Genomic DNA, 14,057 nt, shown 5'->3' on the forward strand with positions numbered 1-14,057 from the left:
TGTGTGTGTGTGTGTGTGTGTGTGTGTGTGTGTGTGTGTGTGTGCGCGTGTGATAGTTGCAGCCTCCCCACTTCACCACACCACCGCAGTCACACACACACACATCCCCAGTAGGAAGGTCAGTCATAGAATGTGTGTGTGTGTGTGTGTGTGTGTGTGTGTGTGTGTGTGTGTGTGTGTGTGTGTGTGTTGGTTGCAGCCTCCACACCTCACCACACCACCGTAGTCACACACACACACACACACACACACACACACACACATCCCCATTAGCAAGGCCAGTAATGGAATACTTGTGTGTGTGTGTGTGTGTGTGTGTGTGTGTGTGTGTGTGTGTGTGTATGTGTGTGTGTGTGTGTGTGTTGCAGCGTCCCCACCTCGCCACACCACCGTAGTCACACACACACACACACACACACACACACACACACACACACACACACACACACACACACAAACACATCCCCATTAGCAAGGCCAGTCATAGAATACTTTGTGTGTGTGTGTGTGTGTGTGTGTGTGTGTGTGTGTGTGTGTGTGTGTGTGTGTGTGTGTGTGTGTGTGTGTGTGTGTGTGTGTGTGTGTGCGTGTAGGTGGCTGTGTTGTGTGTGTGTGTGTGTGTGTGTGTGTGTGTGTGTGTGTGTGTGTGTGTGTGTGTGTGTGGATGTGGGTGGATGGGTGGATGTATTGTGTGTGTGGGGTGAGGGATGGGGGGGTGTATGGTTTGATGTGTGTGTGTGTGTGTGTGTGTGTGTGTGTGTGTGTGTGTGTGTGTGTGTGTGTGTGTGTGTGTGTGCGCGCGCGTGTAGGTGGTTGTGTTGTCTTTGTGGGGGTGGGGGGTGTATGGTCTAATGTGGTTGCAGTGTGTGTGTGTGTGTGTGTGTGTGTGTGTGTGTGCGTGTGTGGGTGGGAGGGTGGGTGGATGTGTTGTGTGTGTTGGGTGGTAGGGAGATAGAGGGTGTATGGTTTGATATGATTGCAGTGTGTGTATGTGTGTGTGTGTGTGTGTGTGTGTGTGTGTGTGTGTGAAGGAAGGTAATAACCAACACAACATCGTACATTTTATTCAACAACTACAAACAGAACAAAACCCATTTTTTTTTTTTTAGTCCAAAAGATCTGTGCTGGGGAATCCGTGAAAGTTCTTAATTTACGGTATAATTTACGAGTCATATTTCAGGTGACAGAGAGTTTCGTATCACCCCTTCCTTGGCAATTTATTTTTGCGCATTACAGTATAACATATAATTGACTACGCTGGGTGGTAATCATACAACCAAATGGCGCCTGGTGGCCTAATGGGTTAAGGAGCCCCAACAGGCTGGGCTTTGAAGGGGTTTATATTGAGGGCGATTGGGTTTATTGCTCACATAATGCAACTCAGGGAAGGGCGAGGCTGGTCACCCTAACACTAAATGCTGGGGCTTGGTAGTATAGCCCTGGCCCCCTACACTCCTGTCTGCAGTGGATATGATAAGATGATGATGATGATGATGATGATGATGATGATGATGATGATGATGATGATGATGATGACGATGATGATGACGATGATGATGATGACAGAAATATACTTAGGACTATTTCACTTTAACATGGTCTATAATGGCCATTACTCCATCTTGAATGGCAGCTGTAACTCGAAATCAACACTCGATTATGGTGATAGTCACGAAGAAGTGTTATTAATAGGATGCATAAGTGTCGCACCATTTTTTGCCGCATGGCTATATGAAATAAGTTACAAAACAACGAAAATCTGGGCCAAGTTAAGATGGCAAGAGTATAGATGTCTGACAGTGATATTATGATAACACATGTCTGACTGGTGACACGACTGATTATTCCTCCTTTTCCACTTCCTCATCTTCGTCTTCCTTTTCTTCCTCTATCTTTTTTCATCTTCCTTCCTCTTCCTCTTCTTCCTCCATCATCTTCCTTCCACTCGCTTTCTCCATTCTCTCAGTACCGCTTCGACTTTTCTGCAAAATATGATAAAAGAATAAGATTTAACATATTTCCTAACCGTTGCGTGTTAACTTTAAATCTATTTTTAACTGAGACATCTTTACCCCAATGTCAATAATTTCCTAACGTTATGAGACAAATGTGACCTAAATCTTTGACAGACCTTCGTGTTTTGGGTCGCGTGTGGTGTTGACGATTTCCAAGACTAACATACTGCATTTTCTTATACTTTGCTCATCTTTATTGATATTATAGAGACAAGTAGTAATGAAAAAAATGCCAATAAGGTGTAGAACTCCTTTACAAATACGAAGGGGAACACTAAGGATTTGAATTCATAAACTGGCCATCGTGGAACTATTTGTGTGGTATGTTAATGTTCCAGTACGAATGTTATGAATCTCTGGTACTTTTATATTCAGTCTCTCTCAGTACATAAAGAAAAATAAATGGTTAACGGTGAAAAATGACTCTTGGAACTCTGACTGGCATTGGTGTAACTAATCGTGTGTTATGTGGACAGTTTCCAAGACTTGAGTTGTTAAATCTCTGTTGATATTGCAAAAACAAATGAAAACACACCCAGACCCACACACAAACACAAACACATACACAAACGCACACCAACACACACTCAAGCACATACACAAACACACATACAGTACACAAACACACGTACACAAACACACACACACACACACACACACACACACACACACACACACACACACACACACACACACAGAAAAAAACATTACGGCATAGAGCTCTTTAACCAACCTTCGTGTGTTTCTTCGTCTGTGGTGTTGATGGCATTCCAGGGCTGAACCTCTGCAGTCATGAACACCAAGTACCCGATATTGGTCACCAGGTACACCGCCGCTGATATGAAGAACACCGTACGCCAGGCACTTATGGTTTGCTGGAAGGGAGGGGGAATCATCTTTCTGTTTATCAGCACGCTTTCTGCACGAGTAAGAATGGATATCATTCTTTCCCTTTTATATTTTTATCATGGCAAATTTCTTACACGGGGGAAAACCCTCACTGTATATAAATTCCCGAGTTGATAGACTGAACTAATTCATCAATGGCTAGCAAAAATACCACGGAAAAACTACTCACATTGCCGCTGATGATGGCCCCAGTAACGGAAGGCGCCAACATGCCCGGGATTGTGGCGATGGTATTGGTCACTCCCATCAGCGAACCCGCAAAGTTAGGCGCCAGATCCTGATGGGAACACATGTACCCTGAGTAGATGGCCCCGTTGAGGCCGACAGCAACGCACAGCACCGTCATGGCCACCGTTGTGTCACACTCCACGAAACACATGGCGATCAGGCCTAACATCGGTCCGTACAGGCCTGGGGACAAACAAACTCTTCATCAAATTCGTAAGTATGAAAAATGGTACACTACCTGACCTAGCTTAACCCAACCTAATTAACCTAATCCAACCTAAACTGACCTAACCCAGCAAAACCTAACTCAACCCAACCTAACCTAACCTAACCTAACCTCACCCAAGCCAAACCAACCTAACTTAATCCAACCCAACCCAACACAACCCAACCCAACACAACCCAACCCAAACCAGACCAAACCAACTTAACTTAACCTAAACCAACCCAACCCAACCCAAGCCAAACCAACCTAACTTAACCTAACTAACCCAACCCAACCCAAGCCAAACCAGCCTAACTTAACCTAATCTAACTTAAATTTGCTGCACTGAATTATGACCATTGAGAGTTTGCATAAAAAATAGATTATGGAGGCTTTGTGTTTAGTCTGGAGTGGAAGAGTGAATATAAGGGGAGAATACGACAAGAATAACAAAGAAAGGGATATGCAGCACCGATTTATGACCAAGAAGAGCCTGCGTACGAAACTAACGATGGAGATGATACAAGAGAGTGAGTAGAATAGAAGAATAAGACAAGGATAGCATAAAACAGAGGATACAGCACAGACCTATAACCATGGAGAACTTGCGAACGAAGATGATGGATGTTATGCGTCTGGCCAAGAGTTGATCCATTACCTGGCAGTAGAGGACGCTGAAGACCCACATCACAAGGTAAGGGAGGCCAGACATAAACCCGCTCTGTAAGGGAGAGACGAAGAAAATTTTAGCTATTCTAAACGGATCCTGGAAATATGGTAAGGAAGGAGAGGAATATTAATGACTGGGCTTAAAGCTGTAAGATGAGGAATACATTGGAAAGCAAACACTAACAGACGAACTAGTATTTCTGAGGTCATTTGTTGGCTAAGACTGTGGTATCTGTTCTATGAGACTACGATGAGGATATTATCTTTGGGATATATGTGGTGTGGCAGTGTGTAGTGTGGCAGTGTGTGGTGTGCAGTGAGAGGAAAACTGTTTGATATGTTAGTATATGATATATCATTGTAATTTAGGTCAGTGTGTGGTGTGACAGCGTTTGGTGTGAATGTGTGTAGTGTGACCGTGTGTGGCGTGAGACGTATAGACGAAACACAGAAGAAAGAGCAATAGAAACAATCAGAGAATAAGAGGGAAGGCCAGGAGAACCAATAGTAACAAGAGAAGAAGAAAAGAAAAGAACAGGAAAAGCTCACGGAAGAGTAAGAGAAGAAGGAGTAAGAAAAGAAGGAATATAGGACTGTTGATGTTTCACTCACCTCTTTAATATCGTAGTGTAGTATGTTCTTCAGGTAGGTAGGCAGTTCGGTGAGGAGGGTATAGAAGCCCCAGTTCTGGCCGAAGTGCACCACGATGAGGGACAGCATGGGCAGGGAGGTGAACACGGATCCCCATGGCACGGGTAGAGGCTGTGGGGGTGGTCAGGTGGTTAGAAGAGTGGTCTGCTGTTCGAAGGGAGTTGAGTTTGATGCCAGGCTGGGTCAGAAAATTTCGAAGGAGGGTGAGGGAGTTGATATCCAGTCAGTTAAGAAATGGTCTGTTCGATTGTGGTTAAATGGTTAGGAAGTGTTCTGTTGCTGGAATGGATGGTTCTCTTGGCCCTGCGATTATAAAGAATGCTGTTTTCCCTCCAATGTCCCCGGATGTGTAGAGGGATTGCTTTAGGTAGAAGGAAACAAGCCAGACTCCGCAAAACCCCTAGAGTTCCAAATACCTAAAAAATATAATCAGAAACGTCATCATACTCACTTTGCTCCTTTTAACACCGCAGTTTTGTAGGATATAATTCTTCTCCTCCTCTGAAATCCTCGGGTGTGTGGCGGGGTCGTTGTAAGCTGCGAGGAACCACACCAGACTCCACAAAACCCCCAGGAAGCCGAAGACGTAGAAAACCGAGGGCCATCCACCTAGGAAGTCCGTCTCGCACAGCCATCCACTCATCGTTAGGGTGACCACTGTGCCGAACTGAACGCCTGTCGAATATAAAGAACAGGTAGTACATCTTAAAGAACACAGTACACATATCACATTACAGCACATTACACAGAACAACAAATAGAACACAATAATGGAACACAACACAAACTACACAGAACAAACTAAATCACAGAGTACACAGAGCAACACAGAATACAAAAAAATAATCCATAGCACAGACTAATACATGATACAAATGAACAAACTGAGCAAAATACATAGAAAACATATCACATAGAGAACAAAGAACAGTAAATAACATACAGACGCCAAATACTACAGGGGAAGCCGGATTTTTATTGCCAGATTAACAACATAATTAATTCCTTTTTCAAACTAATATTTTGTTTTTTGAGGCTATACAGAGAAAGGTGTGTAGAATGTCTTTTTTCTTCTTGCATTCATATTATCTTAGTTACGAGGAGAAACTGAATTAAGATTATATATATATATATATATATATATATATATATATATATATATATATATATATATATATATATATATATATATATATATATATATATATTAGGGCAAGCATGAGAGAGAGAGAGAGAGAGAGAGAGAGAGAGAGACCTACCAGAATAGACGAGACTGGAGAATTTTGCTCTTTCCAAGGGGGGAATCCAAATGGCCAACATATAGTTCATGGAAGGGGTGGTCACACCCTGCAAAGCCAACCGAATGTATAGTGAGCCAGAAGGAGAGAGAGAGAGAGAGAGAGACAGAGAGAGAGACAGAGAGAGAGAGAGAGAGAGAGAGAGAGAGAGAATTAATTTAACATACTCAGTTTAAAGCATGTCAATCAAAAACTCACACAAGAATCCTTTATATACAACAGGGATAAAAGTTGGCCTAATATTTCACCTCATCTGCCTGTCACTTTCCTCTGCTGGTTAATATTCCTAAGCTGAAAGAGGCTTCGTAAAATTTCACCTCATCGGCCTGTCACTTTCCTCTGCTGGTAAATATTCTTAAGCTGAGAAAGGCTTTGTAATATTTCACCTCATCGGCCTGTCACTTTCCTCTGCTGGTAAATATTCCTAAGCTGAGAGAGGCGTGATATGTTTCTCTGTGATATTATGCGTCAGGCAGGAATGTGACAGACTTGCCCTGAGTATTAAGCAGACGCAGTGGAATAGTAGGCCAACTGTTATCCTTAATTTTAAAATCATTCGTACGCAAGCGAGTTTATCAGCAACCTTAATCGTATGCCATGGCCACCTAACACGCACACACACATACATACATACTTATTTACACACATACATATACACACATGCATATTTATACACACATGCACATACTATACACACACACATATCTGCATACACACACCCACACCCACACCACCACCACCATGAAGAAGAACCGCAGTGACCCATTTTCAAAAACTGACTCAGCACAGATATATCTCCAGTGAGCGTCATGGCAACACTTAACTTTATTACAATCCTTCATTTATCATTCGCCCTTTGACCTCGACGAGTGAGAGGGTAAAGATGGTGAATGTACAGATGGGATGGATTTAAAGATGCATTTATTATATACAAGCGAGGTAATTATTGGAGGAAAGGAAGGGTTTAATGCTAGATCAGTGGGTGTAGCGCTAGATCTGAAGGAACTGGAGTGCTGTGGGTGTATGGATGTGGGATTATGTAAACAAGAGTAGCGCTAAGTCTATGGATTTAGCGCAAAGGTCTGAGGATGTAGCGCTAGGTCCACTGATGTTATGCTGGGCTTGGAGATGATATTATTCTCTAAAAGGAATCTCGTACTACAGACCAGGATGACAAACTTGACTAATGTAGGGAGATATACACAAGATGTTCAAAATAAGTTCCTGAGAGAAAGGCGTTTAGAAATCACAAAAGCCATCGAAAATACAACCCATTATAAACTGAATCTCGAAATAAATAATCCAGGAAAGGGCAGTATAAAATATCAAAAGCCACAGTAAATACAGCCCATTAAGATGCAAACTTCAAAATAAATCACTGAGAAAAAGGCATTACGAAGTCTCCAGAGGGCTCGTTGTGCTCTGGAAGGGACCTACCGGCATAAACGAGGCTGGAAAACTTAGCTCGCTCCAGGGCAGGTATCCAGGTAGCCAGGAGCACGTTCATGGCCGGGAAGGTGACGCCCTGCAACCATGAGTGAGCCAGGACATACACACACACACGCACACACAGGCTCGCATACGCACACCCTCTTACTCTCACACCCTTACGCACCAGACAGGCAGACGAACACACACACACACACACACACACACACACACACACACACACACACACTCTCTCTCTCTCTCTCTCTCTCTCTCTCTCTCACACACACACACACACACACACACACACACACACACACACGCACACACACACCGTCAAAATTTTAAAAACCATCACAAATAACACTTCCTGCCAGAGAACTCCAAACTGATATTATAAAAACGACTGAAGCCGAGAAAAAAAAAGAAGAAAAAAAAGACAATCGGTTTTTAAAAATATATAATGGAATTTGGAGAAAGCAGAAAAATATAAAAACTGAAATTCAAACTAAGAAAAAGCAGACTAAGCAAATTACACAAAGGAAATCAATGTGAAATAAATATACTAAGAAAAAAAAAAAAGTGCTATTATTGACACCTAGAAAACAGCCCGGACTCTCGGTGGCATCTGGGGTTCTGTAGCAATTCTTCCTTAGCGATTTATTCTGCGCATTACATCATAACATTTTTTTCGTATGCTACTTATCTGAATCTGTTTTAAAAGTTTGCATCCATAACATACTACAAGATACGGAGCTGAAAGGTACAGATGACGTGGAGGTATGTGGTAGGTAGGAGGACTGATGGGGCTCTGGGAAAGGGTTGTTAAAGTCTATGCCCAGAATTAGACGCATAAAGAAGGCTAAATCGCTAAGCAAGAGGGGTTACGAAATCTCCAACCCATCTCAATATGCTGAGTGGGAGAGAGACAAAGGTTAGAACTGGAATCCTATATTTTCTTCAACGTTTTTGGCTACACAGAACCCGTTTCTAAGGATGGGTTCTGTGCAGCTCGAGAAGTGAGAAAAAATAAAGAATTCAAGTTATAACCTGTGTCTCTCCCGCTCAACATTTCCACTTGTCACAATGGATCATCTATATATATATATATATATTTTTTTAAATCAAGGAAGAAGGAACCAAATTCAAGAATCCAGCAAGATTGTTCCCTCCAAGAAAAAATAAAAATAAAATAACGGAGAGTCAAATTAAAGATCCCTTCATTTTAAGATGCCTGGACACACCACGTTTAAAAGTCTCGTGGTCATTGGCAATAGGAAAAACAGACAAAAGAAGACAGTTCCAGAGCTGACCTGTTGCATACACGAAGGACTGGAAGAAAAGGTTAACTCTGAATACATACTGAATTTTCCTTACCTCAGTGATGCCTTCAAGTATCCTCACAGCAATAAAGAGTCCCGTTGAAGCTCTGACACAGATGGGGGAGAGGATGGTGAGGATGGCTGTTAAAAGGATGCCCAAACCGAACACAATTTTCCCGCCAAAATATTCCGCAGCTCGTCCCCCCACCACGTTTGTCAGGAGATAGCCGATGAAGAAGCAGCCCAATATTTGACCTTGTAGGCCTTCATCCCAGTCGAATTCACCATCCTGAAAAAAGAGAAAGTGGGATAAATTGTTGGTGGTGGTTAAACAGTTATAGGAATGGTGCTAAATTCGAGCTAAAACTTTATTATTCTTTACCACTGCTACTACTACCGCTACAGCAACTATTACTACAATTATCTCACCGTATTATCACTTTCTGAAGGCTCGTAGTCATCGGGGAAAGGGCAGACGTTAGTGTTGTTCACTGTGGCATCTGAGACATTTGTTTTGACCATGGCGACGATGGCGACGGATAGATTGACTCTCATGGCGTACACCACAGCGAAGCCAAAGAACCCAAGGAGTGCCAGGGTGTGTCGGCTGCCCCAGCACTCCTGTGGCCCTGAGAAAGAGAGGTAGAGTTAGAGATAGAATGTGGGAGAGTGAGAGAGCCAGGTAGAGACGGAGAGATATAATGAGAAGTGAGATGGCAAGAAAAATATTGGTGATGATAGGTGAACCCTCATGGCGAAACAAAGATATAGAAAGAGAGAGAGAGAGAGAGAGAGAGAGAGAGAGAGAGAGAGAGAGAGAGAGAGAGAGAGAGAGAGTGTGAGAGAGAGAGATGGGGGGGGGGTCTCACACATTTCACTCGCATATATTCATCCTATACAGTGGGATGCAGTCTATCCATCTCGTATCTTCACAGGTGTTGTAAATCTAACCGATAATTATTAGGAGCTTACGTACACCTTCGCGTTCTCAGTTTTAATAGTAGTTGCAGTAGTAGTTGCAGTAGTAGTAATAGTAGTAGTAGTAACCCCACACTAATCTGTATGCAAACCCAGTGGACTGCATACTAAAGTCCTCCTCCGCACCTCTCTCTCTCTCTCTCTCTCTCTCTCTCTCTCTCTCTCTCTCTCTCTTTATGTGTCCTACCCTGGGCATAGGTTTCACAGCCAGCATACCTCCATCCTCTTTTGGGGGGACGCGGAAGAGGAGGGAAAAGTTGAGGGACGTCTGTATACCTGGGCATCTCCGCCTCCCAGCTATACTAGTGCCACCACATGAAGGCGTCACTCTCTGAAAGCACTCACAAGGGGGATACAACTCACTTTCCTTGGCTTTCCCATCCACCAGCACCATGGTAGACTCCCCCGGCATCGCCATACCGCCAATCTGTCCTGCGTTCTTGTCCTCTGTTCCGTTCTTGAGTTGATAGGAGAGCCGCCGACCTGGAAGAAGTTTGGAATTTGATGTTACGTAATTCGGCGCATCAAATTCTGAGCTACATTAACTTTCCTTGCAATTTCTATGGCTTTATTTAACATGGGATAGATTTTTTGAGTTGGAGGGGTTAGAGAGACGTAATCTTTATTATTCCTTAGTTTAGTAAAGTGTGCTGGAGGTATTAGAGGTAAAATAAAAGAAAGTATCGTCGTACGGAAGGGGTTAGCCAGAATTAAGCAGCCTGGGACTAGAATAAAGCAACTGGAACTAGAATAAAGCAGCTTGGGACCAAAATAAAGAAACTGGGACTAGAACAAAGCAACTGGGACTAGAATAAAGCAACTGGGACTAGAATAAAGCAACTGGGACTGGAATAACGCAACTGGGACTGGAATAACGCAACTGGGACTAGAACAAAACAACTGGGTTTAAACAAAGCAAAACAGTAGCTTGTCATTAGCCAGAGAAAAACACTTAAGTCATTCCTCGTGGCTGGAAGGCTAAAATAAAGCACAATAAAGTCAGATTAGGTCATGAAGTAAGGCAAATCACTCCTACCCAGAACCAACACTACCTTGAACGGCCTAGTCTGTCAGGGGATGAGTGACGAGGGATCCAAGCGCACTACGTCCACCAAATGATGATACAAGGAGGTGCGGGTGGAGTGTGCGTGTTATCGTGTGAGGATGATATCATAAGCGGTGTTCTGACCACCTCTCTTTGCTTATCAAGGCCTTACCAACACGCCTTGATTTTTGTGTTTGCATTGCTTCACCCTCGTCATCACTATTTCTCCTTAACTTTCATGCTGCCACATTACACAAAGACACGCAAATAATAATAATAATAATAATAATAATAATAACAATCACCTTTTATTCTCCGAACTGTATCTCTTTGGAACTCTCTCTCCAAGAATAGTTTCCCCCCAAACTTAAAAACTCAGCGGTTCACGACCAGTTGTTACAGATTTTTAAAATGAATGGAGGACACCCGTAAACTAGGGTACGATATTATATGTTTTTCCTTCCACTGTTCAACTAAAACACACACACACACACACACACACACACACACACGCCAACATCCACAGATTATCGTAAAACCTCACCCACTTTCCGACTTAGGTAATTTCCATCATCAGAGAGATGAAAACAGCGCTATTTCTTTACATGATAATTTCTCAACGCCTTTGTATCGGTCTGTTATTACTGATTTCTTTTCACTCTAACTTGGTCCAAATAATCGTCCTTTTGCGGCTTATTTCACATAGCTCAGTAGGGGAAAGACACAATGCTACGACTGTAATGCAGAATCACCAAGTCACTTAATGTAGTCACCCAACGAAGAGTCAATGCAGTCACTTAATGTAGTCACCTAATACAGTCACCAGTTATAGAGATAATATAGAATCAATAGTGTTATCAGGTGAGTGGATGGTAGACCCCCCACTTAGTACAGCAACCAGTGACATAATTCTTACATAAAATCGTTATCTGGTACTAAATTAAGAATAATTCAGAAAAATTCCATGATATTTAACTAAATTTTCATACAGTTCACGTAACCTGTAAGTTCCATACTAATACATTCATAAATATTAGAAAATCAGCGCACACACACACACACACACACACACACACACACACACACACACACACACACACACACACACAAAACCTTATCTAGAGTCTGTCAGTGGACGCCAGTTTAGAGCGTACGTATATGTCCTTCCTCAGCTGTGTTTGTGTGTGTGTGTGTGTGTGTGTGTGTGTGTGTGTGTGTGTGTGCTCCACTTATCTTCAACTAATAATGGTTCTCTCCATCAAGATAACCTGGTAGTTGTTTAATAGCATCTTTCTATATCAACCAGTGCGCACAAATTATATTATCTTTATTTTCGTTTTATCTCCTAGTGGGGGGGGAGAGTCGAAAGGGGCGCCTTCTCGTGGTGGCACTGATATAACTGGGTGGCACCACTGCCTGGTTATGCAAACGTCTCTCAGCTCCATCCCTATCCCCCAAATGGAAGATTAGGAACTGCCGGAGAAGGGTTAATTCAGCCTGCAGTCCACTGGGTTCTCATTCAGATGAACCTGGGGGCACAACTACACTACTACTACTACTACTACTTTTTTTTTTTTTTATGTGTCCGACTCAGGGCATAGGCTCCACAGCCTGCTCTCAAGGCCCAGTAGTCCTCCTACATATCATACTCCTCCCTACATGTCACCACTTCGGCGCTAACACCCACCGTCCATATTGACTACATGCTAGGGCTGTCTCATACAGGACTGGTGTATTGGTATTAGCGGGGGTACTTTTATGACATGTCGGCGGGTCATCTGGTAGATCAGGAAAGTCTGCTTTCATGAAATTCAAATCCTTAAACTGTTCCCTGCTCCAGCCGGGATTCGAACCTGGGTCCATCAGGACTGCAGGCCGCCTCTCTACGATTCAGCCACCGCCTCCCCCCAAACTACTACTACTACTGCCACTACTACTACTACCACAACTACTATCACCTGAAGATTTAACTCACACTAGAAGAGAATTACTGAATTGATGGGTGAGATATAAGCAGCAGTCTTCAGTAACTCTTTCATTTTTAAAGCTATATATAATGTTAGGGTGTAATACGCAAAATAAGTCGCTATGGAGCAGATGTAACGAGGCCACTAATGGTCAAGTACCACCCGATAACCTTGCCGCATTGATAAATAATTCCCGATAATTTTTACGTAAATCTAGTTATCAATTTATCGACATGTTTTTATAAGACTTGCACAGACTTTGATCGGTTCCAAGGAGCTGAGTTTTCCTTTTTACCGTGACGACTATGCATTCTTCACTTATTTTTTTTTATTTTTTTTTTTTAGTTGTAACAATAGATTAACGCTAGATTATGATGCTATGCTGTTTTCACTTTAACTTGGCCTAAAATTGCCATCCCTCCCAGCGCCACGCAAAATCACTCGCTCACACCACACCACACCACATCATGCACCATATCATCCCCGCATCACACCACACCACACACCATACCATCCCCTCACCACACCACACCACACCACACCACATCATGCACCATATCATCCCCACATCACACCACACCACACACCATACCATCCCCTCACCACACCACACCACACCACACACCATACCATCCCCTCACCACACCACACCACACCACACACCATACCATCCCCTCACCACACCACACCACACAATAACATTCCACACACCATATCATCCTCTCACCACACCACATCACACAAAATCACTCTACCACGCCACACAAAATCACCCTCCCATCCCACCCCACACCACACCAAACCAAGAATATAACTAAAGGCTCCATTCCCTCGGTGTGGTGTGGTGTGGTGTGGTGTGGTGTGGTGTAAAATGGTGTGGCGTGGTGTGGAAGGGTGATATTGGCTAGGTCAGTCACATACATCATTTATTCCTTCACTGCCAAATGATACGGAACTAAAAATAAATAATAAAACAAATTAAAAGACCAGTAACCAAAGAGGTTACGAGGTACGAAAAATTATGACAGACAGACAGAGAAAGATAGACACAGAAAGATAGAGACTGACACAGAGACAGAGACACAGACAGAGACATGTAAGGTAGACAGAGACAGAGAGACAGGAAAAGACAGAGACAGGAAGACAGAGAAACAGAGACAAAAAGACAAAGACAGACACACAAGAAAGTGACACAGACAGAGAAAGACAGACAAAGACACAGACAAGGACAAAAACAAAGAAAGATAGAAAAAGAAAAGAAAGAAAATGAATAAACTTGCATCACTTACCTGCACAAGCTTTCCATAAGGCGTTGAGAGAGTTCACCATTTCCTGTAACACA

The 14,057-nt window shown here is 43.0% G+C and overlaps 1 protein-coding gene across 1 annotated transcript in view; it reads right to left on the reverse strand.

Moving 5' to 3' along the window:
• Window positions 1–1,962: 1,962 nt before the first annotated feature.
• Window positions 1,963–14,057, reverse strand: part of LOC145398087 (sialin-like) — a 12,100-nt gene continuing 5 nt past the window's right edge. The window contains exons 1-11 of the mRNA XM_080271042.1: window positions 14,005–14,057; window positions 10,067–10,186; window positions 9,155–9,354; window positions 8,781–9,014; window positions 7,413–7,500; window positions 5,129–5,352; window positions 4,639–4,788; window positions 3,946–4,078; window positions 3,094–3,335; window positions 2,749–2,890; window positions 1,963–1,982 (exon numbers count right to left, since the gene is read on the reverse strand). The exon at window positions 14,005–14,057 is cut by the window's right edge and continues 5 nt beyond it. Coding sequence (XP_080127168.1) covers window positions 1,963–1,982; window positions 2,749–2,890; window positions 3,094–3,335; window positions 3,946–4,078; window positions 4,639–4,788; window positions 5,129–5,352; window positions 7,413–7,500; window positions 8,781–9,014; window positions 9,155–9,354; window positions 10,067–10,186; window positions 14,005–14,057 — 1,606 coding nt within the window. The remainder of the gene's footprint in view (window positions 1,983–2,748; window positions 2,891–3,093; window positions 3,336–3,945; window positions 4,079–4,638; window positions 4,789–5,128; window positions 5,353–7,412; window positions 7,501–8,780; window positions 9,015–9,154; window positions 9,355–10,066; window positions 10,187–14,004) is intronic.

Source organism: Coenobita brevimanus, chromosome 44, assembly GCF_032717465.1.
Source record: "Coenobita brevimanus isolate Jiangsu-jjx chromosome 44, ASM3271746v2, whole genome shotgun sequence".
Taxonomy (NCBI): Eukaryota; Metazoa; Arthropoda; class Malacostraca; order Decapoda; family Coenobitidae; genus Coenobita; species Coenobita brevimanus.